Source organism: Galeopterus variegatus, unplaced genomic scaffold (assembly GCF_000696425.1).
Source record: "Galeopterus variegatus unplaced genomic scaffold, G_variegatus-3.0.2 Scaffold18, whole genome shotgun sequence".
NCBI classification, from domain to species: Eukaryota; Metazoa; Chordata; class Mammalia; order Dermoptera; family Cynocephalidae; genus Galeopterus; species Galeopterus variegatus.
The window spans coordinates 1,277,542-1,302,551 of record NW_007726129.1 but is presented as its reverse complement, the minus strand read 5'-3'; the positions used below and the strand labels follow the sequence as shown (position 1 = coordinate 1,302,551).

General features: G+C 48.7%; 1 protein-coding gene across 1 annotated transcript in view; it reads right to left on the bottom strand.

The window, feature by feature from the left end:
* RANBP10 (RAN binding protein 10) overlaps positions 1 to 25,010 on the bottom strand; it is a 60,044-nt gene that overhangs the window by 6,571 nt on the left and 28,463 nt on the right. Inside the window, exons 4-6 of the mRNA XM_008567478.1 lie at positions 7,307 to 7,474; positions 2,747 to 2,769; positions 677 to 861 (exon numbers count right to left, since the gene is read on the bottom strand). Of these exons, the coding sequence (XP_008565700.1) occupies positions 677 to 861; positions 2,747 to 2,769; positions 7,307 to 7,474 (376 nt within the window). The remainder of the gene's footprint in view (positions 1 to 676; positions 862 to 2,746; positions 2,770 to 7,306; positions 7,475 to 25,010) is intronic.

Here is a 25,010-nt window from a genome sequence, read left to right as displayed (position 1 = left end):
TTGCAGGGCAATAACCAGGGCTAGTGGAAGTCCAGCCCTTCCCCTGTACCCTTCTGCCCACCCTTGGGAGCTAAGCTAACACCCACCTCCTGGCAAAGTAGGTACTGGTCATTGCCTCACTCAGGCCTGAAGCAGGAAAGTGGAAGAGAGACCCAAACCTGGCCTCCCTTGAGAGTCTCAACACCACCAGCTTCCAGGATAGTTTGGGAATTAATTAGCCAAGAAGCCAGCTAAGCTGGTCTTAGAGAGGACCCTATTCCCATCCACTGCCATGGGTACATGGGACTTAGCTGAATGCTGAGCCTTGTGAGGTCACCTCAGGCCAGAGTCATACTCCCTGACGGATACTCCCTATGGTGGGAAAAAAGCGCATGGAGGAGGAGACCATGGGGCATCCTAGTACATCCTCTGCAAAATGACCTGGGGAAGGCGAACAGCCCTGCTGGTGACCTCACATACAGGAGGGGCAAAGGTTTATTAGGAGCAGCTCTTGAGAACTGAGCAGGAGCTGTCCATCCAATGAGAAGGAAGCAGGAGAGCAACAGGTTGAATCACCCTGGGAGTGCCTCCTAGAAGGGAACTCATAAGAGCAACTTGAAGTACTATAGGGCCTATAGGAGAGTGAGGCACCTGGGATGGGGTAGGGGTGGGTAAGGGTGGGGAGCAGGGCACTCACTTCTGCAGCACTGCCTGCCACTCGCCAAGCCGGGCACTGATGGGGAAGCAGTGGACAGTACCCTGGACCTTGGCACGCCACTCCCGCATGTAGTCTTCAATGTCAAACAGGAAGGGCTGCTGCCCAAAGTTGGCATCCACAATCTCCCCGGGTGTCTGCAGGCCTACGGTGGGGTAGAGGTTGGCCTGAGGAGGAGAATGAAATGTCAGTTGAGCCCTGAGGGCAGCAGCACAGCAGGACCTCGCCTGGCCTTGCCTCCGTGGCTCCTGCTGGCCCACACTGGAGCTGGGAGAGAGTTGCAGCAAGGCTAGAGAAGGCAGGGCTGAGCCCAAAGCTTGAGGGGAGAAAGCAAAAGAAAAGCAAGCAAGGCTCAATATAGAGAGCCTCTACCCGGTATCAGAGGCCATTGTGTCTCCAAGGCCCAAGATCCCCCTTTGGGATTCAGCCAAGGCACACAGAAGTGGACCCGGCTCCGCAACCCTGCAAGTGTGCCTATGAGAAAGTCTGTTTCAGGGGTGGGTAATGGCTCCTCTTGGAAGGACCCAGGGCCAAGGATCCCTTTGCCATGAAAAAGAGCTATACTCATATGAGTGGCAGAAAGGGTTGAGATAATACAGGAAAGAGAAAGGAGGAGGAGAGCATGGCAAAGGGATTAGGTGATTTGGACCCCTCAGTGACAGCAAAGGTAGAGAAAGGCTGCTGTCCTCCCTGCCAGAGGCTCCCTAAAAGAAGGATCTTCCAGCCACTGAGGTGTGGGGCTCCCTGCTGTCCATTTATCCCCTGCCATGGCCAGCTTTTGCCAGGTCACTCCCTCACTCAGCACTTCCTGTGGCTCCCCACTACTAGAGCTACTGCCTGAGCCTCACTAGCCTCCTCCTCACTACATTGCAGATTGTCTTCCCAGGGCCCCCCAGTCCACTCTGTACCTCCCATCCTCAGGCCATGTGTCATTCCTGAGTATTGTGTGCCTTCCTTACACACTGGGTTCAGCCCACCATGAGCTCTGAACCCACAAGTTCTCTCGCTTCCTTTATTTTCCTGCCCGTTCTCCACACCACTGGCAAAGCCCGCCTCCTCCAGCAAGCCTTCCCTGACCATCATGACCCACAGTGACATTCCCCACACTTTCTAGCACTTGACAGCATACTGCCCACATTCAAGTCTGGTCATTTCATGTCACATCTCCACAACTAGACTCTTCCCCAGCCAGGGTCAGAATTCACCTCCTGAGTGTTTTTTCTTTCTGGGACCATGGCCCCTCTTGGGGGCCTCCAGGGAGGAGGCAGGGATTTTGATCCATAGACAGGAGGTTCTAACAGGATCCAGGGTGCTGCAGTCTGGGCATATCCTGGGACATCACGGGGGAGCCCAGGATCCCAAAGGAGTCACCACAGTCAGCAAACTTTCCTTCCTTCTAGAACCCAGCCAGGGTACACAGTGCCAGGCCAGGCTCCCAGCATTCTGGGCGGAGGCCTTGCACGTGACAAGGCCTGTGATGACTCATAATAAAAGAAGGACTGGGGTGCAGGAGGTGGGGGTGGCTGGAGGTGGGGATGAGCCCTGAACTAACCCATCATCTTCTACGAAGAAAACCCCACAAAGCTCACCTCTCTGGCTCAGGAGTACTCTGAGTGGTAGCAAACTAGGTCCCCTACGGCACTGGCTTTCCTCAGGGATCTCTGATGGGTATGTACAGGGATTGGACTCCCTAACAGGTCAGGAATAATTCCCTATACTCTGTACCCAGCCCACTGGCTGTAAGCCACACAGAGCTGGCTCAGACCCCATTCCACCACCACCTTCCACCCCGCAACCCCACAGCTGCCTTTGGAAATGCCACAAATTACTGTCACCTGCTAAGAGTCGTGGAAGAAGACCATGCCTTTGCTGCTGGAGAGAGAGGAAGGCCAGTAGGTACCCCTAGTGGTACCCTCAAGCTGACAGCACAGCACACATCCCTGGTTGGGGAAAGGACCAGACTCCACACCCTGCACTTGCAGGTACCACCATTCCCCATCCCAGTCAGCCCCCAACAGCCCAAGAGAGGGAAGACCCAATAGTAGTACTTACCGGGAGGTCTGTGAAGGCTATACCTGAGGGGGGAAAGGAACAATCATCAGTCCATTGGATGGGGAAGGCCCATGGTGGAGACAGTGGTCAAGCACATGCTAGGGCCTGGTAGTTTTAGACCCTGGCTTTTCTTTTGCTGAGTAGCCTGGCCGGAAGTGAAGTCAGATGCTTAGGTATTTGTCCACAGCTCTTCCACCCTCTCAAGGAATGCCTGCTAGGAAGGACTCAACCTAAATGATCTATATCCTGAGGGCCTTCAGGCCTGATCCTTCTCTTGATCCAACACATATTTACGGAAACCTATTGTATGTGCCAGATCTTTTTCCATCCATTATCTCATCTAATCCTTACAACAACTCTAGGGGACAGGCTTTCTTACCCTGTTTTACAGATGAGGAAAGTAAGCCTCAGAGGTTAAATGATTTGCTAACAGCCATAAAGCTAGCAGATGTGGTGGAGCTGGACTCATTCCTAGTCTGATGCTCCAACATCATCTCTAAGCTGAAAAATAAGCAGAGACGGTGGGTGGCAGGTGCCCATCTCCAGACATATTCATTCAGAGTCCTCAGAGCTTTCAAGTTGGCAAAACCCAAGTTAACAATGGCCTGTGTACACTCCAAACCCTCCTGCCAAAAGAAGAGGCTACATTTCCAGAAATCTCAGCCCTGAATTGGAAGTAAGGGTGGAGGGGAGCGGGACCCCAAATATGTGAGCAGACCTGAGCAGGACAGGGGTCTTAGAATATCCAACAGAATATACACCCACGTTCTACAGATTAAGAAGTGAATGGGGCCAATGGAGACTTTCCTAAGGACTCACAGCCCTCCCATTCTTTAGATAAAGTCTTATATCTTCTAGAAATTCCTAAGCTTTTGGTGTGAGAGGTTTTCAAACTGCTGACTCCTTAGAGGTCCCCAGTCTACTCCCCTGACCCCAGAAAAGAAACTTAAACCCAGCAAGACAGAACAGCTGAAGGTCTGACAATAGGTCTCCCAGTAAACCTGGGCCAGAATCACACCAGCCAGCATGTACCATGGACTTCCTCTGTGCCAATACTGGGCTTAGTGTCTTACAAGGAATCACTTAACCCTCAGAACAACTTTGGAAGGTGTGTACTGATGCTAGTTTATGGATGAAGAAACCAAGGTGCAAGAGATGATTTATATCCTTTGCTGGGCTATTTTGCTCCTTGGTGAGAGAAGCTCATAAACCTCATGGTCTGCCTACTTGAGGCCACTTCTGAGCCCCACAAGCAGAGTCAGCATGACTCTGGCACGATACCAGGATTGAATCTGGAAGCCCCTCTGCACATCTGAGGAGGCTTTCAGGAGAATGAGTAGAGAGGTTATTCCACCCCGACTGCACTGGACAAGGGTAACACTGCTCCCTCGGCCCTGCAGGTTTTTGTGAGCCTCTGCAAGGCCAATGTAATGGCAAGATCTGAGTTGGCCCACAGGAAGAAAGTCCGGGCAAAGATCCATGATGCAAACAAGATAGCCAGACTTTCTGATAAGAAGTGTCCTGGGCCAAACGGACATAGGTCAGGAGTCCCTGAGGCTGGGAATATAAAGACCTTATGAGAGAGCACAGGGCTGTGTGAAAATGACTGCAAGAGCATGGACTGCTTGTGCATGGACTACTTGTGGATGAGACATATGTCCCCTGTCTCCGGGCACTCATCCTTTCTCCAGGAGCCAGGCCCTGTAAGGACTAGGGAAACAGCTGCAAGACTGGCCCTCAAAGTGCTTCCGACTCCAGCAACAAAGATAGCATGTGACTAATAATTACAGACAACTGACTAATGTTGCAAAGGGTAAGTGCTGTGACAGAGGAAAGCGGCGGGAAGGCAAAAGGCAGAGAACATCATTCTGCTTCTCTAAAGGGGGCAGAATTAGGGTTCTAAAGCACATTACTGATAAGATGCCTTGTGAAAAGGTAATGAAAATTAGAAGAATCACTAAGCAGTCTGTGACTCCAACTTCACTGCCTTCCCATTAGATTTTATGATCTAAAAAATGCACAGGACAGGTCATATCCATTTTTCAGTAAAGTCTCAATAATATCCTTGTGGACAAGATGAAAAAAACATGAGTTTTAAGCTAACATAACTGATTCTTAAATGGCTGGTGTCTACCTGGACAAGCTCGACTGTATGCTGAAGGGCTTGAATCTCCACCTTGACCTTTTCCAATATTTTTAATCAGTATCTTCATGAAAACACACACAAACGTGTTTATCAAATTTTAGGTTAATATAACTCTGAAAATGATATCAAACATTTGAGATAGAGCAAGCAAAGCCATAAAAGATATTCACAGGCTGGATAAATAGGCAATAAACTAAATGAAGTTCAATTACTAGATGTGTGAGGTCTTGCTTGGGGTCAATTAAAAACATCCACTAGGGGGCCGGCCCGTGGCTCACTCGGTAGAGTGCGGTGCTGATAACACCAAGGCCACGGGTTCAGATCCCATATAGGGATGGCCGGTTAGCTCACTGGGTGAGCGTGGTGCTGACAACACCAAGTCAAGTGTTGAGATCCCCTTACCAGTCATCTTTTTTTAAAAAAAAAAAAAACATCCACTAGGAAGATGAGTTTTTAAAAACAGTCTGAGGGTTTGGGCTGACATTAAAGTGGCCATGAGCTCCCTGTGGAACCTGGAAAAAGAGTTCAGAGCCCTTTGGAGATTCTGGTGCACATTTAGGGCCCAGAGGAGGGAGATGCAGGTGCCGAGGGGACAGCAGTATATGCCCCAAACCACAGCGGGTGCCATGTTCTGAGCAAGAGGATAAGCTGAAGGGATGTGAGGAAGGCAGGTATCTAAAGGGGCAGGTGAAGGGGGCCTTGGGTACAGGGTGAGAGCCCAGAACAGTTGTCCCTGGAACTCTGACAGCAGCAGATTCCACAGCTGAGAAATCACTAGAGTCAGAGTCAGAGAGCACAGTGGGGAGTGAAGAGCCACCTTGAGACCTTGGCCCCGTTCTCCAGCTGCTAGTTCCTCACCAGCTGAACACAAGCAACTGCAGCAAGGCGGCCATCAATTTCAGAGGAGGTTTCCTCTGGATGTGTACCTGGGCCAGCTGTACAATATCTGAGCTATGCTCTTGGCTGCCCAGTTCCCTAGGTTTTCCTGCCTCTCTGGGCTATAATATCTAACTACCCTGTTGAGTAAAGCTCCTAGTCACTCAACCCCAGCCACTAGTAAACCCAGTTCCTACTGAGGTCCCCTGATTCTGGCTGGCTTATGGAGAAGCCACAGAGGGGATATGGGGAATGGCAGCCACCTTTTTACTGCCCCCAGCCTGGGGAAGCAGGCCTCCTAGGAGTTCAGTTCCATGTAAAATGCCTAACTCCCTTTCCGGACAGAGCTTGTGGCTGCCTGGCTGGCAGGTTTCTGCCAGTCGTCCCCTTGATATAGCATTCTGGGAGAATTAGGGCATGGCCAGATCAGAGACCTTGCAAACCGAGGCAGGCAGACCTAGCAGTTAAGGCACCATCTCAGGCCAGTTTATCAAAAAACCTGTTAGTACCTAGCAGGACAAGGCATTAGAATAGCTCAAGTCCCTTTCTCTCTCAAGTTCTAATCCTAAATTTCTACATGTGTATAGGATTGCTCCTCCAAGGGATCCTGAGGCCCCCATCATCCTCCTTATCTTGGTTAATAGCCCCACCAATCCAGCCACATCCCCATCTTTCCTTCTTGTGAGTTGACCCTGTCAGTCACTGAGCCCTGTTGTGCCACCCCTGGGCCTCTGTTAGGCCAGTTTCCCACTTCCTGTACCCATCACTACTGCCTTACCTCAAGCCACCTGCCTCTTTCCCTGGCCTTTAATCTAGTCCATTCTTTGCAAGTTCACCAAAGAGAACTTTTTCAATGTAAATGCCCAGGTTGCTGGCCGTAACCATGAACAGCCCAGAGGAGAACTGGCCCCATCTGACTCCAGCGTCTCTGTTTACCTCCTAGATCAGGGCAGCCCTCACTGTTGCTCCATAGCAACAAGCACCCTGACCATCAGAAGTGCCAGCCAAAGCCTGGGCCAGGTCACTGGCACACAAACCACCATCACTGTCAACCATGTACAGATGCTCCTCGACTTTCGATGGGGTTACATCCCAATAAACCCATCATAAGTCGAAAATATCATAAGTCGAAAATGCATTTAATACCCCAATAAAACCATTGTAAAGTTGAAAAATCCTAAGTCAAACTATCGTAAGCCAGGAATTGCCTGTACTTGGGCCCCTCAAACTTCTCATCCAATGCCAAACCCTACTCCAAGTGCCACAAAGGCTCGGATCATGACCAGGACACTGCTGCACTCTTAGCACCCACCCCGGGCTTGATAAATGCTGCTGAATGGATGGATGGGTTAGCAAAGGGCATTCCCCCACTACCCTCCATTCACCTTAAAGGGCTTCATGCCTGAAATGGCTGTAGTTTCCCAGGAGCCCAGCAGAGGCTCCTTGACATTGCTTTGACTTTAAGGCCTGTCCTTGAGCTTCTCACCAACCAAAGTGACTCCACAAGGCAGACCCTCCAAGGTCCCCTATGCACCTACCAAGGCTGTGGCCATTCTTGGTGTAGAAGCAAGTGCCATTGATGAGGTTGACACAGCAGCCGATCACGTCTCCTGTGGTGAATGTGGGACCATAGGGCTGGCCAGTCCCCGAGGAGCAGAAGGAATGCCCATCATCACCATGGTAACCATAGGAATGTTTGTCCCAACCTATGGGGGAAGAGACAGCAATAGCTGAGTAGAGGTACTTGACAGAGAAGCAGGACAGTTGCAGAAGCTCACCCAGGTCTCAGCCCCTGTCCCCAGCCTGCCCCCTGCCTCAGACAGTACTCTTGGCCTCTCACATAGCCAGCAATGAACAGAGCCTGGCTGTGCCAAATGCCCCCGAGAAATGATCCTAAGCTGTGGTTAGCAGGAACCAAAACCATCAATGACCTGGAAGGGACTCACCAGAGGTGGTGCAACCAGGATGCGGTCAAGGGAAGCCTTGTGAAAGAGAGGGGGCTGGAACTGATCTTGGAAGTGTATCACAGTAAATTGTTTAACATGTTTTTTAAATTGAGGAATAATTTACATATAACAAGATTCTCCCTTTTTAATTGTACAGTTCAGATGAGTTTTAACAAATGTATATAGTCGTGTTACCATCACCACTGTCATAACATAAAACATTTCTGTCACTCCAAAAAAGTTCCCTCATGCCTCTTTGCAGTCAATCCACTCTACACAACCCCAGTCCCTGGTAACACTGATCTGATTTGTTCCTATAGTTTTGCCTTTTCCAGAATGTCATATAAAGGAAAACATAGAATATGGAGTGTCATGTGTCTGGCTTCTTGCACTTAGCATACCACATTCGAGATTCAGCAATGTTGTTAGGAGTATAAATATTTTATTCCTTTTTATAACTGAGTAGTACTCCATTTTATGTTTGTCTATCCATTCATCAGCTGATGACATTTGAGTTGTTTCCAATTTCTGGCTATTATGAATAAAGCCAACAAATATTTGCATCTCGGTCTTTGTGCAGATATATGTTTTCATTTCTCTTGGGTAAATACTTAGAAGTGGTATTGCTGGTCATAAGATAAGTGTATGTTTAACTTGATAAGAAACTGCCGAAGTGTTTTCCAAAGTGGCTGAGCTATTTTGCATTCCTACCAGCAATGTATGAGTTCCACATCCTCACTAGCACTTGGTATTCTCAGTTACTTCTCTTTTTTCTTTTTCTTTAGCCATTTTAATAGGTATGTAATTGTTTTAATTTGCATTTCCCCAATGACCACGGATGTTGAGCATCTTTTCATGTACTTATTTGTCATCCATTTATTAGAAAGTTATTGAATTGTCTATTTAAATCTTTAACACATTATTTTTGGGTTGTTTATCTTACTGAACCATAGCATTCTTGATATATTTTGGATATAAGTTCTTTTTATGTTTTGCGAGTATTTTCTTACAGTCTGTGGCTAATCTTTTCATTTTCTTAACAGTGTCTTTCTTTCTCTTTTTTTAAAAGATGACCAGTAAGGGGATCTTAACCCTTGACTTGGTGGTGTCAGCACCACGCTCTCCCACGTGAGCCAACCAGCCATCCCTATATGGGATCCGAACCTGTGGCCTTGGTGTTATCAGCACCACACTCTCCCGAGTGAGCCACGGGCTGGCCCTCTTAACAGTGTCTTTCATTGGGACACTGCCTGCTGGGATCTTGATTAAGATTGTGTTGAATCTGTAGATCAATTTGAAGAGAATAGGTAGCTTAACAATATTGACTATCCCAATCCATGAATATGGCATATCTCTCCATTTATCATTATTTTATTTATCATCTTTAATTCTTCTCAGCAATGTTTTGACAAATTTATCTCTAAGTACTTCATTTTTGATGCTATTATAAATGGAATTTTAAAATTTAAATTTCCAATTGTTTCTTGCTATTATATCAAAATATAATTGATTTTGGGGGTGGAGGAATGGGGTCAAGGTTTCTTTTTGGGGTAATAAAGATGTTCTAAAATTAGATTACGATGATCAAACAACTCTATAAACTTGCTAAAAGCCACTGAATTGTACACTTTAAATAGATGAATGTCATGGTATGTAAATTTTCTCAATAAAGCTGTTAAACATATGTGTGTGTGGGTGTATATATGTGCATGTTTGTATACATATGTATATATTTGGTTTTTATATATTCACCTGGTAGCCTGCAACATCACTATACTTACTCACAAATTAGTTCTGGTAGCTTTTTTGAAGATTCTTTGGGATTTTCTTATATGGATGATTATACTGTGTAAGAATAAAGACAGTTTTATTTCTCCCCTTCCAGTCTACATGCCTTTTATTTCTCTGTCCTGCCTTGCTACACTGACCAGGCCCTCTAATACAATGCTGAACAGAAATGGTAACAGGAGAAATGAGACCCCTGACGTGTGCCAAGGTTTTCTACGGGGGGACAAGCGAAGAAAGTCATTCCAGGAAGGGGACATAAAGGCAAAGGCACGAATGTGGGTGGGAGCTGCAGAGGGGCCTGCCTGCCTGGCTAAGGAGTAGAAATGGGGCCCACAGGGCCATGGCAAACGCAAGACCCGCACAGGAAGGCAAGCTGATGGGCTGGCAGGCAGGTCTCCTCCCCAAAGCAGCTCTTCCAGGTAGCATCCCCAGCTTCTGCCTGCTTCCTTGGAGTCTGAGCAGCATGTCCATGGAAAATGCTTAAATACATCTCTACTCTCACAAGCGTCATGGGCAGAAGCTCTCCTCCAGGAAGAAAGGTCAGTGAGGCAGGGCGTATGAGGATCTAAGCAGCTCAGTAAGGAGGGCAGAGCTCAAATATTCACAGTACGTGTGTGTATGTGGGTGGGGCAAGAGCAGTAGGTGTAGACAGGCTACAAGCAAAGGTGTGGGGGTGAGGACAGATGGATGAGGTGGCCATGGGTTGACAAGGAAGACAGAGCATCACTGGGGAGGTGGAGCAAACCAGACCTTGATGTGCCCTGTGTTTGAACTAGTGAACTCAAGGGCAAGTTGCCCCTCATGGCTCTAGCACTCATCCCAAGCTTTGTGTACCCTGAGCTTTCATGTCTTTTCACCCAGGAAGCCTCTGGTTAAACAAACATTCTCCAGAGGCCATAGTGGGGACAAGGCCAAAGCTGAATAGCTCTTGGTGATGGGTGCAGAACCCAGAGCCGTGCTGCTCCCTCCCACGTCTTCCCACTACATCACAACAAAACTACTGTGAGAACTGTTTGGGACTGGCTTTAGACAGTCCAAGGCCTGTCCCTGGAGCCAGGCTCTGTTCTCATCTTCCATATTCCCCAGAGACACTGGAACCTCCTGGCTCAGGGGATAGGGTGCTGCTCTGAACATCAACCCAACTCCTAAGCTCACTAGGCCTGGGAGTGGGAGAGGCCTTTCCATTACTGGTGGGTACACCGATCATTTGACCTCAGGAAAACAGCTCTCCATGGCACAGTAATGCTCATTCCCCACCAAGAGGCAGGCTGATGAGGCTCTCACAGTCAAAGTCACTACTCAGGCATCAACTGAGAAGGCCCTATGGCTCCCGACAGCAGCAGCTGTTCCTCTAGTCTGTGTAAGGCTACAGATGAAGGGCAGCCAGCTGGAAGCAGTGGGGAACAAAGAGACAATCATCCCTCCAGGTCTGGCTCAGACTTTGCCTGGTGGCCCCAGGTATGCCCACCAGCTTCCCCTGACTGAGAATCCACATCCACAGGCCACATCAGCCACAGCAGTCCTCCTCTTTCCCCTGCCCCCGATCCCTCAGATGGAGCATGGGGACTTCCCACATGCAACGCAGTAATTGACCACAATGTGGCAACCTGTCAAGAGAGCACCACATAACCCTGTGTGTTGGGCATAACAGGTATTGCCAGGGATTTGGGATGTGAGGGGACAGAGGTGGGGCTCTCCTCAATGCTGCTTTATCAGCACAACCTTCCCTAAAGCCAAGCCCACTGTGCATGTGGCTGTGGGAGGCACAGTGCCCAGCAAAGCCACTGCCCATTCCAGCCCTCCCCAAAGAGTCCTTTGGGAGTCTGCTTGCTGTTTCTATGGGTCCTCTCAGAACTATGCCCACAGGCTGGTGACATCCACTGAGTCCTCCCCTTTTGCCAACACATCATGATCCAATCCCAATGTCTGCCCCTTGAAGTTTTCTATCACATTTTGGTCCTCCCCTAGCACACTGCCCATATCCCTGGCACATTGCCTGGCTCCTGCTGAACCTTTTCAATCACCAGTCGCTGTTCCTGGGACTGTCCCTGCCTCCTCCTCCCAAGACCACTAGCTTCTTGGGGCAGTGGTCACATGGTCTCATCACCAGTTCCCCCAGTGCCCAGCATGTCAAGAGTCTGAGAGGTGGTACAGGGGTATGCACACACATGTATGTGTGTTCAGGTGCCACTGGTGACCAGTCCCAGCCGCCAGCCTACCTCTGTCAAGGATGATCCGGTATGACAGATCTTTCATGCAGATTTTACTGCCCAGAAGGTACAAAACACAAGCTGGAATGTATTCTTTTTTCACTTTCTCAGATTGAAGCAGTATTTAGAAAACCTAACAATAATTTGGCCATTTGATTTATCAAAGCTAGTGAAATCAGCAGGAAGAACCATTTCCTACTTAGTCATTGACAGAAGGATATTTGGGAGATATTTTTGTCTCAGTATATGGGTGCTTAATAACCATCACCAACATAACAGATGCTTAAATTTTCAAAGATCTAAAATAAAAATTTAAGTATTTTGAACACTTTTCTTCAAAAACAAACCATATAATTATTTTGACAAACTAGAATAGAATTTTTAGATTTTTAACTCTGGCTATAAGTATAGATTTAAAATTTTAAAAATGGAAGAACTCAATTAAAAACATAAAAATTTATTTAGAGTTGATTCAAGATTCACCATCACCTCAGTTTGGCTGGAAAAGAGATAAGTTTTCCTGCTTTTTTAATTCCCATATGATTTGTTAATTTATACAGATCTGCCCAAAGGAAGAAAATGTATGGTACCTGTGGTATGCTGAATAAGGCCCCCCAAAGACATCTACAGCCTAATCCCCTGAACCTATGACCATGTTACCTTTTACAGAAGTTGAAGCTCATGAAAAAGAGCTTTTGCAGGATTTTGCAGAAGTGAGTGACTAAATTAGGCTGGCTGATTAGCTCAGTTGGTTAGAGCGCTGCCCTGTAACACCAAGGTCAAGGGTTTGGTTCCCCATACTGGCCAGCCACCCCCTCCCCCCAAAAGAGTGGGGTGTGTGTGTAAAAAAGTGACTTAATTAAAGCTCTTGAAATGGTGAGATTATCTTGGATTATCCAGATGGACCCAATGCAATCATAAAGGTCCTTATAAAATGGAAGATGCCGCAATGCTGGCTTTAAAGATGGAGGAAAAGGCCATGAGTCAAGGAACGCAGGTGGCCTCTAGAAGCTAGAAGAGGCTCCCCTAGAGCTTCCAGTAAGAACGTAGCCCTGCTGACACCTTGATTTAGAACTGTTTTCCAGAACTGTAAGATTATTTCAAGCCACTACTGCTGTTACAACAGCAATAGGAAACTAAAATAGTACTCTGTGGCTATAGAAGAAGCTACTGAGCATCTGGAATTATCGGTGCCATAAAGCAACACCTCTATTCCCTGTCTCCTGCTTCTCCAGGTACTACAAAGTTAAAAGCTTTTCCAAGAAAATTAGAGTTGCAACGTATCTTCAATTGAAGTTATCATCTTACGCCAATAGTTTCCGAATAAAATTAAGAGTCTGTGTGTATATATAAGTTGTGTACCTTATATATAAGTATGTGTGCAAAAGGTATTTTAGGATTAAAAACGAGGCCGGCCCGTGGCTCACTCGGTAGAGTGCGGTGCTGATAACACCAAGGCCACGGGTTCGGATCCTATATAGAGATGGCCGGTTTGCTCACTGGCTGAGCATGGTGCTGACAACACCAAGCCAAGGATTGAGATCCCCTTACCGGTCATCTTTTAAAAAAAAAAAGGATTAAAAACGGAATGTCAGGGCCGAGCCCATGGTGCACTCGGGAGAGTGCGGCGCTGGGAGTGCAGCAGCGCTCCCGCTGCGGGTTCGGATCCTATATAGGGATGACCGGTTCGCTCACAGCGCTCACTGGCTGAGTGCGGTGTGGCCGGTCTCAAAAAGGACAAAAAAAAAAAAAAAACCGGAATGTCATACACCTCATTTAGTAACAGTGGCTTGGCTGCAGCAGCAGCATGGTTTATGGCCACTGTGCTACCTCCCATCCTCTCGAAAGGATAAACACCATCCGCTTACCAAATTATTATTATTATTTATTTTTTTTTTTTTAAAGATGACCGGTAAGGGGATCTTAACCCTTGACTTGGTGTTGTCAGCACCACGCTCTCCCAAGTGAGCTAACCGGCCATCCCTGTACAGGGATCCAAACCCATGGCCTTGGTGTTATCAGCACCGCACTCTCCCAAGTGAGCTATGAGCCGGCCTTTGCTTACCAAATTATTAACAGAGGCCTACTCTACTGAGTTCACAAAGTGGGGGTGGGAAGTGTGAAAGGAGTAGAGAAGACAGAAAACATGTAATTAAACAAATAGACAAACAAGGGCCGGCCCGGTGACACACTGCTACAGTGCACCACTTGTGAGCGCGGCGGCAATCCCGCCGAGGGTTCGGATCCCACATACAGGCTGGCCGCTCGCTGGCTGAGCGAGGTGCGGGCGCAACACACGGAGGGTTGCGATCCCGTTGCCGGTCCTGGTCCGGTGCGGGCATGACACTGAGGGTTGCGGTCCGTTGCCAGTCACGAAAAAAGAGACAAAAAAAAAAAAAAAAAAACAAATAGACAAACAAGAAACACCCAGTAGATAAAATGTGCTTGGAAGAAAACAAAGCCAAATGACGGGCTAGAAATGACAGTGGGGATGAAGACTGATTGGGAGGGGAGTCAAGATAATCCTTACTGAGGGGATGATCCCTTGGCAGAGGTCTGATTGACAAGAGGATCAGAAGGTAGAACCTTTGGGGTAAAGGGAACAAACTCAGTACATTTGAGAAACAGAAAAGCAGGCAGTGGGGCTGGAGCTGAGTGAGACTTTGGCAAGACTTGAAGCAAGTAGACAGGACTTGCTACATGTGGGTGCTGATGGTATGAGAGGAAACAAGGATGACACCCAGCTTTTTGTCCTGAGCAAATGGGTAAATGGTGGCACCATTTACTAAGAGACAGGGAAGATGGGCAGGAGTAGGCCTTTCAGAAATGTTAAGTCTCAGATGTCTCATTAGACATCCATGTAAGCAGGTAGCTATAAGAGGCAGGTGAGGTAATGGCGGTCCGGGGACTTTGTGGCTCCACCCAGATGCTGTGATGGGGAATGCTTACAAAACAAACAGTAGTGTGAACAGAAAACTTCAACTGAAGTCACTGGAGGATTTTCCTGCTGCACTGTCCTGATACAATGGCTTTCTGTTTCTCCTTAGGGGAAAAAATCAGGCTAGTCAAGGGCTAGAAAGGACAGAACAAACACACAAGAAAAGCACTGGAAGCCAAAATAGCTGAGGAGATATCAAAGGGCACAAAGTTGCCTAAATGGTTTCAGTAATTCCACCCCTAGTGAAGCTTCTCCCTAGGCCTGGCCATAGCATTGTCCCTCTCAGATGGCAGGCCCTGGGCAGTCACTCATCTCCTCAGACTCTGCTTCCCTTCGCTACGAAGTGACAGGGTAGGGATTAGACATTGCTATCAAAGTGCCCTAGATGTCTACCTGTAAGAAGCATTCCAAGACTCCAATCCACTGGCAGGTATGGTAAGCCCCATCTGAGGGCAAGGAAACTGAGGCATTGAGAGGCAAAGTGAAGGCCTATGGTCTTGTAGATAACACTCTCAGAAGCTCACTTATCCTTTCCTCTGGGGAAACCCAGGTGAGAACCAAGCAGGTAACTGTGATGGTGAAACCACCTCCTCCTTCCTGAGGTCGCCCCCAACCCAACTGCTTGGCACTGATTCTCAGTGAGCCACCTTTCTTCCTGGGAAGGGGGACAGCGTGGAGGCAGGTAGCACCTTCTGAAAACCCTTCAGGTAAGCTACTTTCAATGTGGGGCAGGGAAAAGGAAGCTGCTCTGACAGCAGAACAGCATGAGTTCCTCAAAACTGGTTTCCATCAGAAAAATTTCAGGTAACCTCTACAAGGATTCTGGATCCTAGGCCTGGCTGACCTGACAAACACTATTCATGTCTTGCTGGATTCCATCAACTTTAAAAAGGACTGGGCATAAAGCCCCCTGGCACCCCTCTCCCAAGGCTACAAGAACAAAGCAGGATAGGGGAACAAGGGACAGCCAGGATTTGCTTGCCAAGTGCCCCTTTTTCAGGGAATAACACTCACCTTCTTTTAAAATATAGCTCCTTCCGTGTGCTAACCCTGTGGCTCTAGTGGGCATTGCAAATCATAGCAACCCCCACCCCCAGGGCTGGGTGACCCATGCTGGACCAGAGTTCTTCCTAGAACTTTCCTACAAGGTAGCTGGGAAGAGAGCAGGCCTCAAAGTTCTGTGCTCATATAAAAAGCCATATAGAAACCTCATATAGAAAGCCAGTTCGAGAAAGGTAATGAGCAGAAAGAAGAGGTAAGAGAGTCCCTGAGACCTGGCCCCTCTGTGTGCCCTTCCTGAGGTCTTGCAGACCAAGCTGGTTAGGGATGGGTTTCTCTTCTCTGAAGCAATCAAAGTTCTCTGACTAAAGGAACCACATCCCAGCATTTTTTGGTCCACCGTGCATAAAACACCTGGTCCATAGTAGGTGCTCGGGAAATGCTTGTTGAAATGAAAAGGGAAATGTGGTCAAGGGCTGGCAGGAAGCTGGGGTACAAGACTGACAATGGGTCAGACTGCATTGTGACACACTGCTGGTGGGCAACCCTGGGCTTGACTGTAAGTTTAATTGTTGTCTTTTTTTTTTTTTTTTTTTTTTTTTTTTTTTTTTTTTTTTTTTTTTTTTTTTTTTAAAAGCAAATTTAAGCAAAAAACAAGCTCGAAGAGGGAAAATATACAGATGGGGTGGTAGGTAAGTCTCAGTTGCTTTGATTAGGATTGTTGCAGAGAAGCATCTAGAATAAATAGGGAGGAGGGTCAAAACCAGAACACTGTGGAATGTTAACACTAGCTCCATATTTTCTAATTTTTGGGGGGTTTGGGGGGCAGCTGGTGGGTTTGGGGATCCGAACCTGTGACCTTGGCATTATAAGGCTGTGCTCTAACCAACTAAGCTATCTGACCAGCCGTCATTTTTCTTTTTGAGCAAAGAAAAACAATTAGAGCTGTCTCCCTACATCATTCTCCCACTTATAGAGATTAATGGTGAAGTCATTTCTGGGCCCTGGAAAGAGGCCTATAGCCAGGCACAGACCTGGCTCTAGCCCCAAGCAAGTTATTTATCTTCTCTGGGTCTCAGTTTCTTCATCTATGAAACAGGGCAGGAGATGCAAACTTCCCTGCCAGCTCTAGAAGAATCTATGGTTCTAAGTCCCCCTTCCCATGAAGGGGATCCAGCAGCTATGTCTGAGTGAGCCTCCCCTCCAGCCTCATCACCCTCTTCTTCAAAATGGGCACCCATTTCCCCAGCCCTCCCCTGAAGCCAAAATCAGCAACTTTGTAAGCATGGACCCCAGTGACATGAATGGTCAGCCCCCTCTTTGCAGGCCTGGTGGGAAGCTGGGGATGTACCTGGAAATGAGAGTTGTCACTCTCACCACAAAGCCAGGGATAGCTGTCTCAGAGGGCAGTGGGATGTGTGGGCCAGAAGAAAACAAGGGAACAGAGCTGCCTGAGTCAGGCCCTACAGGGAGTCATGTCCAGCTGGCTCAGGGTCAGAAGGATGGCTGGGGCTGCACGATGGGGACAACAGTCTGACAGAAAGTGCCACCCAACTAACCATTCTTCCCTCTCCAAAGAGAATAAGGCTTGTCACTCCTAGAGAACTGATGGGAAGCCAGCCTGGCGCCCACACAGAGAAGCCTATCCCCTGCCACGTCAGGCACCTATCAGATGCCACTGATGCAAGGAGAAGCCAAGCCACATTAAGGTCAGGAGGCAGGAGGCCCCAGGTGCCCAGTTTAGATGCTCTGGCCTCACCCACTTCCCCCTGCATCAGCACTCAGGCGGGAAGTCCCAGTCACAGAGTGCAAGGGCAGCTGAGGAAATGGCCCATCATCCTGGCACTCCCAGATGCCATCACAGTTACAGTGCCCTAGAGGTGGGAGGGTCCCCATGGGGTGCCAGGGACTCCAGCACAACTGCTCCAGGAGTCCACCCAACGCCACTCCCATCTGCCAGACCCATCAAGAGCCTCAGCCCCAGCACAGCTAGGAAGACAGGACTCTTAACTGCCAGAAGGAAAAATTCCGCATCATCAGCATGTTAGCCCAGAACCCTGAAAGGGGGCTGGGGCTGTGCCTGCCCTCTAGGTTATGGTCCTGGACCCAGACTGACCCACACACAGGGGCCAGCCCATGCCTAACTCACAAAGCCAGCCTGAGCACTGACACCAAACCAGTCACCTCTCCCCAGCAAATGGGTCCTAGTCATCACCAGACTTTGGGTCAGAGAGACTTGGGTTTGAATTCCAATTCTGTGACTTCTTAGCCCCTGAGTTCTCTCAGCTGAACATCTCTTCCAGAGCTAGCAGGAGGATTAAATGAGAACCTGCATGGGACATGAGCACGCCAGAGACACTTACCGGCAAGCTTCCCTTCCCTGGCCAACTCGAACACCAGCTCAGTGGTCAAGCTTGGGGGCCTCCCACTTCCTGCTCCCTTCTGTCCTGAGAGAACGGGCAGGGATGGAGCTCATCACTATCAAGGAACAGCCCACCAACAAACAGCCTGCCAACAGCAGCCCAGACCTGCTCTACTCTTGCTTGTCCCCAGTTTCCTGGAGAGGCCACCTGATACTTGCAGAACTTGGCAGAGTTCAACAGCCATGCTGATAGTGGCTCTCAGAATGTCACTCTCAAGGCTGGCTATGGAGAGAAGGGTGTTGGGCTGGGTTGGCCAGGTTGCTTCCTGAGCCTGGGGCTGCTGTGGAGAGAGCCCATATGCCATGGTGGATGTCATGGCAGGGCTGCACTCACGTGGAGCCATCTCTTCCTAGAAATCCAGCAAAGATGCTTTTTCCATAACGTCAACTATCTTAAAAACTCTGACAGGACCCTACGGCCTGAAGCAGCTCAACAAGGGGATAATGGGAAAGGAAAAGAGATTTTTCCACTCAGCAAATGCTGTTGGGTGGCATCAGAAAATGCCTGGCATTCCCATAACTGTTACCCTGAGTTTTCAGAATCTTGGAACCAAGGAAAAGGATTAAGGCAACCCTAAGGCAATTGCCTCTGGCAGCTGCAGGAAAGACGGGCAAGTGCCCTGGGTGCAAGGTCTTCTTTTCCTGGCAGCTCAGCATGGAAGCCATGGTAAAGAGGGCAAGAGAAAAGGCTTCCTCTGCAGCTAGCTGCTGACACCAGAGGCTTATACCAGGAGGGGGAGGGCCTCCCATGAGCACCCAAGCCCTTTACTGAGACAGAGCCCAGGTGTCAGCTAGACCCCATGGGCAGGGTGAGGGACAATACAGCTAGCACCTGCATAAAAAGGGGCCTTCCACAGGTCATATCCCTCCCCACCCAAAAGAAACAGATTCCTGATGGCCAGGAGAGACCCAAGGGCAGTCAGGATGGGTCTAGCTGGGTCTGGATAAAACAGAGCTCAGATGGCATCTGGCAGGGCTATCTGGCAACATGTCAGGCCCCCATAAGACTAGCTGGGTCTGTCATCCACACTGAACCAGGCTAAGGAAAAGGGTGGCACTATTTTGTAAAACTGAGGTGCAACCTCAGCTTCCAGGACTTGGCATCTGTTGGGAAAATATAGGAAAATGGTCAGGGCCCTTCAGATGTTCAGAATCTTGCCGAGCATTTGATGTAAATAGGCACGTGCACTCAGGTGTTCCTTGGTTATTGTCTAATGTAATTGCGCATGTGCACCCAGGTGTCCTGGGTTATGGACTTAGGTATAAAGCATGAGTGGCTCTGATCCACAGTGCCTCCCACCTCCGGGGTGTCCATGGGGAGGTCACTACTTCTGCTGGAGGCTGTTGCTGCTGCTGCTGCTAGTGCTCCCAATACCCTCTGCAAGGCCACTGCCACCGCCAGACCTGTAAGCTGCTGCTGCTGCTGAGTACTGAGCTTGTGTTGTCTGCCAACAGCTTATGGAATAATTCCCAATTACCTAGCATGGACCTGTGTGTCAGGGGTCTGGGGACCCAGCTTGGCATGTGACGGGTCCGGGGACCCAGTCTATACAATTGGTTGAAAGGTCTGAGCCCTAGCTTTGAGAATGTAAATGGAAACTTAGTATAACTAAAATAATGAAAACATTTTGGCTTTAGTTATGATTTGCCTTACTTTACAGCATGTCTCTTCTAGAGTTGAGTTTGGCTTTTCCTTGTTTCTCCGTGAGCCCCTTTTAAACCTCTAGGGAAAGTCAGTGAACAGGTGATCCCTAGTAATGTAGGAGCCTGTAACTTTGCATATATCACCAGATCCTGAGAGACAGGCACACACAAAACTCTTCCCATAAGGCGACCCAGGCATGGTATCCCAGCATTTCCAGGGTCCCTGGATACAAATCCTTCTGTCCAAGACCAGGAAGGCAAGGGATTGAACGGTTACTGGTCTCCATTCTGCTCCACCCTGATGTGGCCCCAGTGTCAGAAGACACTTGAGAATCTCTGTTTTCAGAGACTGACAAACTCAGGTTTCAGAACTGGCCCTTCTGCTATTGGTGAAACCTCTTCCCTCAAAGAACTTAACTTGCCCTCAAAAATAGAGTCTTAATTCCAAAATTTTTACCTCTATGTAACAGAAAAGTGGGAACTTGTATTTCAAAGAAAACAGGACACTGTAGACAAGGAATCCCCATGCCTAGGAATGATAATTTCCTGGCCTGACTGAGTTACTGAAGAGCCGTGGTGTGTTCTAGTAATGCAGGTCTCCTGTAGGTAAGGGAAGAGGCCATGGAAGAGGAACACAGGCTTGGCTGGCCAGAGGTCTAAGGGTGCTGCTAGCTCAGGCAGGAGTAGCAGGAAAGCAGAGGGCCTCTTACATGAAACAAACTCCTGGGCAGGGGCCACAGTGGGTCCTGCAGCACTGACACCATTAGCCACTTTGTGAGCCACCAGAGGTTTTAACAGCTATCTGCCCCCAGGGCCCAGCTGCTAAACCACCCTCTGTTCTGGACTGCCCTGTAGAACCTGTTGCCAGAGCTATAAGGCTTCTGGGCATTCACCCCTTCACCGCCATCAGGTCATTTTCCAAGGATCTTAAACTGAGAACAGGATGAGAAAGGCAGAAAGGGGGTGAGCAGTACCAGGCATGCAAACCCCAACCTATCTTCCCACAGCTCTAGTCCTGGGCAGCTGCTCCAGCGGCTTCAGAAAATCTCCTGGCTGACCCCTTTTCTAGGAAGGGCTACCTCAAGGCACTCTACGGACTTTAACTACAGAGTGACAAACAGTTGGCTTCTTCACTCTACCCCCTCAGTCGGGCACTAGCTTGGGAGGCTTGTTCATCGCCTGTAATTATGCCAGGAGAGGTGAGGCCTATTCCCAGGTGCTGCACCGGACTCAGGAGTAGGGACACCCTGAAGCCCAGGAGAGCGCTGATGGCTCAACTTGCCCAGCTGGAGAGAAGCATGGCTTCCCCCACAGAGCGCTGGGCAACCCCAAGGCAGTCCCTGTGGGGGCCCATCAGTTGTGAGCAACTCAGGTCCCAGCCTATATGGAATCAGACAGAAGCAGTCCTTACTTGGCAGGCACAGACAAATAGTATTTCCAGACTACTGGAAACCCACTGACTTGCCAATCTCTAAGACAGCCACTCCACAAAGCCACCTGCTATTGTTATTAGCTCCAAGAAGAAACCTTGCACTGCATGTGCTGTACCCTTAGGAGGATAGAGAGGAAGGATATTGAACACCCTGTTATTTACTGCCAGTGCTTGCCTGTGAACATGGCATGGACTACCCCTGGTGTTCTGCCCTGATCTCTGCTATCAGCGGTTCCTCCCCCATGGCACAGGAAGATGTGACATATCAGCTATTTGCAGAACATGTCCCACCTAGTAGAAACAGCTTCCCACTGGGCCTATGCTCCTAACAACCACCCAGAGCAGGCTTGGTAAGGTAAGCTCTAGGGGGAGGAAGAGATGTTCACTTGATCATGAACATCCTGTGGAAGGAAAGCAGACAGACCCCCCTACCCTCCTACACCCCTCCCTTCCTCTTCCCACTCCAGGCCAGGGCCTGGTTGCCAGAGACCACCTGCTTCAGGAAGTATGTCCCCCACCCTCAATCCCTGCCTGTGATTCTTCCAACTATTCCTTTTCCAACAGTTACAAGCAAGGAAAGTATGCCTCAATGGGCCTGGATGCTCCTTTGAGGCTTGTAGTACTTAAGGTAATGCATACTGCACCAAGCAAACAGCTGCCTCCTCCACATAAATGACAAAAAGGTAGTTATCAGCTACCCAGCACTGATGCTGATGGGCCTCCTATCAACACAGCCTGAGTCTACCTGGCTCTGTTTGAGGCACAAGACACAGAAGCAAGAAGATTTGTCTGTCCCCAACTCCTCTCAAAGCACCCAAGCTTGCCAGAAGCCCAAGCCCACTCTCTACCTACACCCTGACTTTCTCTCCCTGCTTCCCCAATTCAGGGATCCCAGCTCTTGCCCTTCCCTGCCAGCTCTCCAATGCAAGGGTGGGGCTGCAGGTACACTCACCTGCTTGCAGTCATCCTGCCCTGCTTCCAAGTCATTTAGCCAAAAGTTCTGACGTTATTTTGGGGCCACACCTGTCCCTTAGTTTCACATTTAAAGAGGCCAAAAAACACTCTGCAAAAGGTAAACATCAAAACTTCCACATCTTACAACATAAACCTTTGACCATGCAAGGTAAGACACACCTATATGCTCCCAGAAAAATCTGAACACCACAGCCTCATTTGAGAGACACTCTCTGTTACCCATCATCTGCCCCAGGGGCCAAGTGAGTCCCCAGAGTGCCTGCCCTCTGCCTCTGACAGCCCTAGAGACCAAGATGTCCCTGCTGAGCCAGTACAACCTACAAGAAAACACTCAAAACATCTATGTCCTGACTTTGACTGCTGTGCCATCCTCTTCCACGATTTAACCCCAGCTAAAATGTACTTAAATATGTCTACTCAAAGACAAAAAATATAAGCACTTGAGAGAAAATGTAGTTTCAATTATAGCTAACTTCACTCTGATATACATTCATAACAGAACTTTACATGTACAGGTTCTTCCTTTTTCAGGTAGGAAAAAATAACCTTTCCCAATAACAATAATAGCTAATATTTACGTGCCCCCTTTTTTGTGTCAGGCACTATTCTAAGCATTTTATAGGAATTAACTCACTTATTCCTCAAAACCATCCAATATATGACTTAGTATCACTTCTGTTTTACAGATGGCAAAACTGAGGCACAGAGCCTTAAGTAACTTGCTCCAGATAACACAGCTGCCAGGACGCAAATGCAGACAATGTGGCACCAGAGTCCATGTTCTAAACCACTGAACTACACTGCTTCATAAGCTGACCACAGCCCTCAAGGTCTGTTTCCCCACATGACCAGATGTGAGCCAGCAGTTGATTTAACGACACTGACCCCTGACATACAGGTAGGGAAATAGTCACCCCTCCTACAGGTAGAAGGTGGTAGCACAGCTCCCATGTACAATTCGTGCCACAATGATTAGGGCAATGGGTGAGGTTGAGCTCCAAATGAAGGCTTCTCCAAGCTGAAGACAGGCTGCAGGCCCGTAGGACCTGACTGAAGACTTCCAGAACCGAGCTTGGCTTACTGAAACCCATCACGTTGAAGTAAAGTACAACAAAGTACAAGAATGGCCTCATCCCAAAGCCCAAGTGCCTCACGCCTGGAGTGGTAATAAAAAGGTGTGGTCTGAGTCCCAAGGAGCTCACGACCCAGTGAGGACAGAGCTGGGTAAACGTAAAGGAGTTATACAAGGCAGGGTGGCAAGTGCCATCACAGAGATATGGTCAGGGCTAAAGGGGTCAGGCAAACTTGCACGGGGGGTCAAGGAGGAGGGCCACTCCCAGGGCAAGAGGCAGCTGCCAAGGAGCAGAGCAGAGAATGCTGGCAGTAAATTTGGGGCCCCACACAGTTATGCATGTATGCAGAAGGCAAAGGTGGCAGCACATGATGCTGAGCGGGAAACTGTCCTCTGGACAGAGGAGTTAGAGGCCCAAATCAGGCAAGTGGTACAGTGCAAAGAGAGTGGAGAGCAGAGGCCTGAGACAGAGGCCAATCAGGAGGCCATGGCAACAGCACAACAGAGAGGCAATGACAAGAGGGATGAAAAGGGGAGCCAGATGAAAGGGATATTTGGGAAGGGGCAGAGCCATGGGACGAGAGGGAGGGCACAAAGATTACTCTGACAGTCCCACTTGGGGGCCAGGGTGAACAGGGACTGTCAGCAGAGACAGGGAATGCATGAGGATCTGGTTTTTGCAGAAAAATAACCTCAGTTTGGGGCAGGCAGGTTCACTGTCTGCTGGACCCTAAGCAAAGAACTGAGGTTCCTGGAAAGGCAATCAGCTCAAAGGCAAAGTGGAATCGGTAAAGTGAATTGGCTACTCCTGCCTGGAGGGCCCACCAGCTGCCCTCTCACTGCCCTTTCAGGGCCTGGCAAGACACAGTCAACCACTCATAGGCCACATGAGTCTTCTGGGTTCCTCAAGGAAGGTGAGTAGTGCCTCCACTGCCTCCACACCCACTTCACTCAGCTACTGTAAATTCTAATCAGGAACTAGACCCAAAAGGACCAGAGAAACAAGTAGCCTGGGGTAGAGGAGTAAAGGGAGGGAAGAGAGAGAGATTATCCTCTATAATCAAGAAGCACTTCGGAGAGAAAGGGGTGGAAGCTCACATCAGTTCCCATTCATTTCAAACACTCAACCAGATCAGGCCCCACAAGAAAAGTAACTTAGTTCGATATTTAGCTTGTTGCTCCCTCACAAGCTTTTCTTCCAAAGGCTCACAAAAGTCAGGATTAAGAGCTAAAGAGGACTGGCTGGTTGGCTCAGTTGGTTAGAGTGAGGTGTTCTAATATCAAGGTCAAGGGTTCCGTTCCCATTACCAGCCAGCCACCAAAAAAAAAAAAAAAAAAAAAAAAAAAAAAGGCTTAAGACCAGGTACTTTTTTTTTTTTTTTTTTTTAAAGATGACCGGTAAGGGGATCTTAACCCTTGACTTGGTGTCGTCAGCACCACGCTCAGGCAGTGAGCGAACCGGCCATCCCTATATGGGATCCGAACCCGTGGCCTTGGTGTTATCAGCACCGCACTCTACCGAGTGAGCCACGGGCCGGCCCCAGACCAGGTACTTCTTGACAACAGCAGCAACTGGGCAAGCCAAGGCTGGACTTCCTAAGTTAACCTCTTTTCTTGGACTGACTCCTACAAGGGCTTCTCAACTCAGGATCTCTCACTTGCTCCTAATGACACTGAGACTCAGCATCTAAAATGGCCATCACTGGGCCATTTTATTAAATAAAAGTATTCTTGAAACAAATTCTCAGCAAAATTCTGGAGATGCACCACCAGTAGCCTGCAGTCCAATCACCCACTACTCTGAAGACACCGAGTC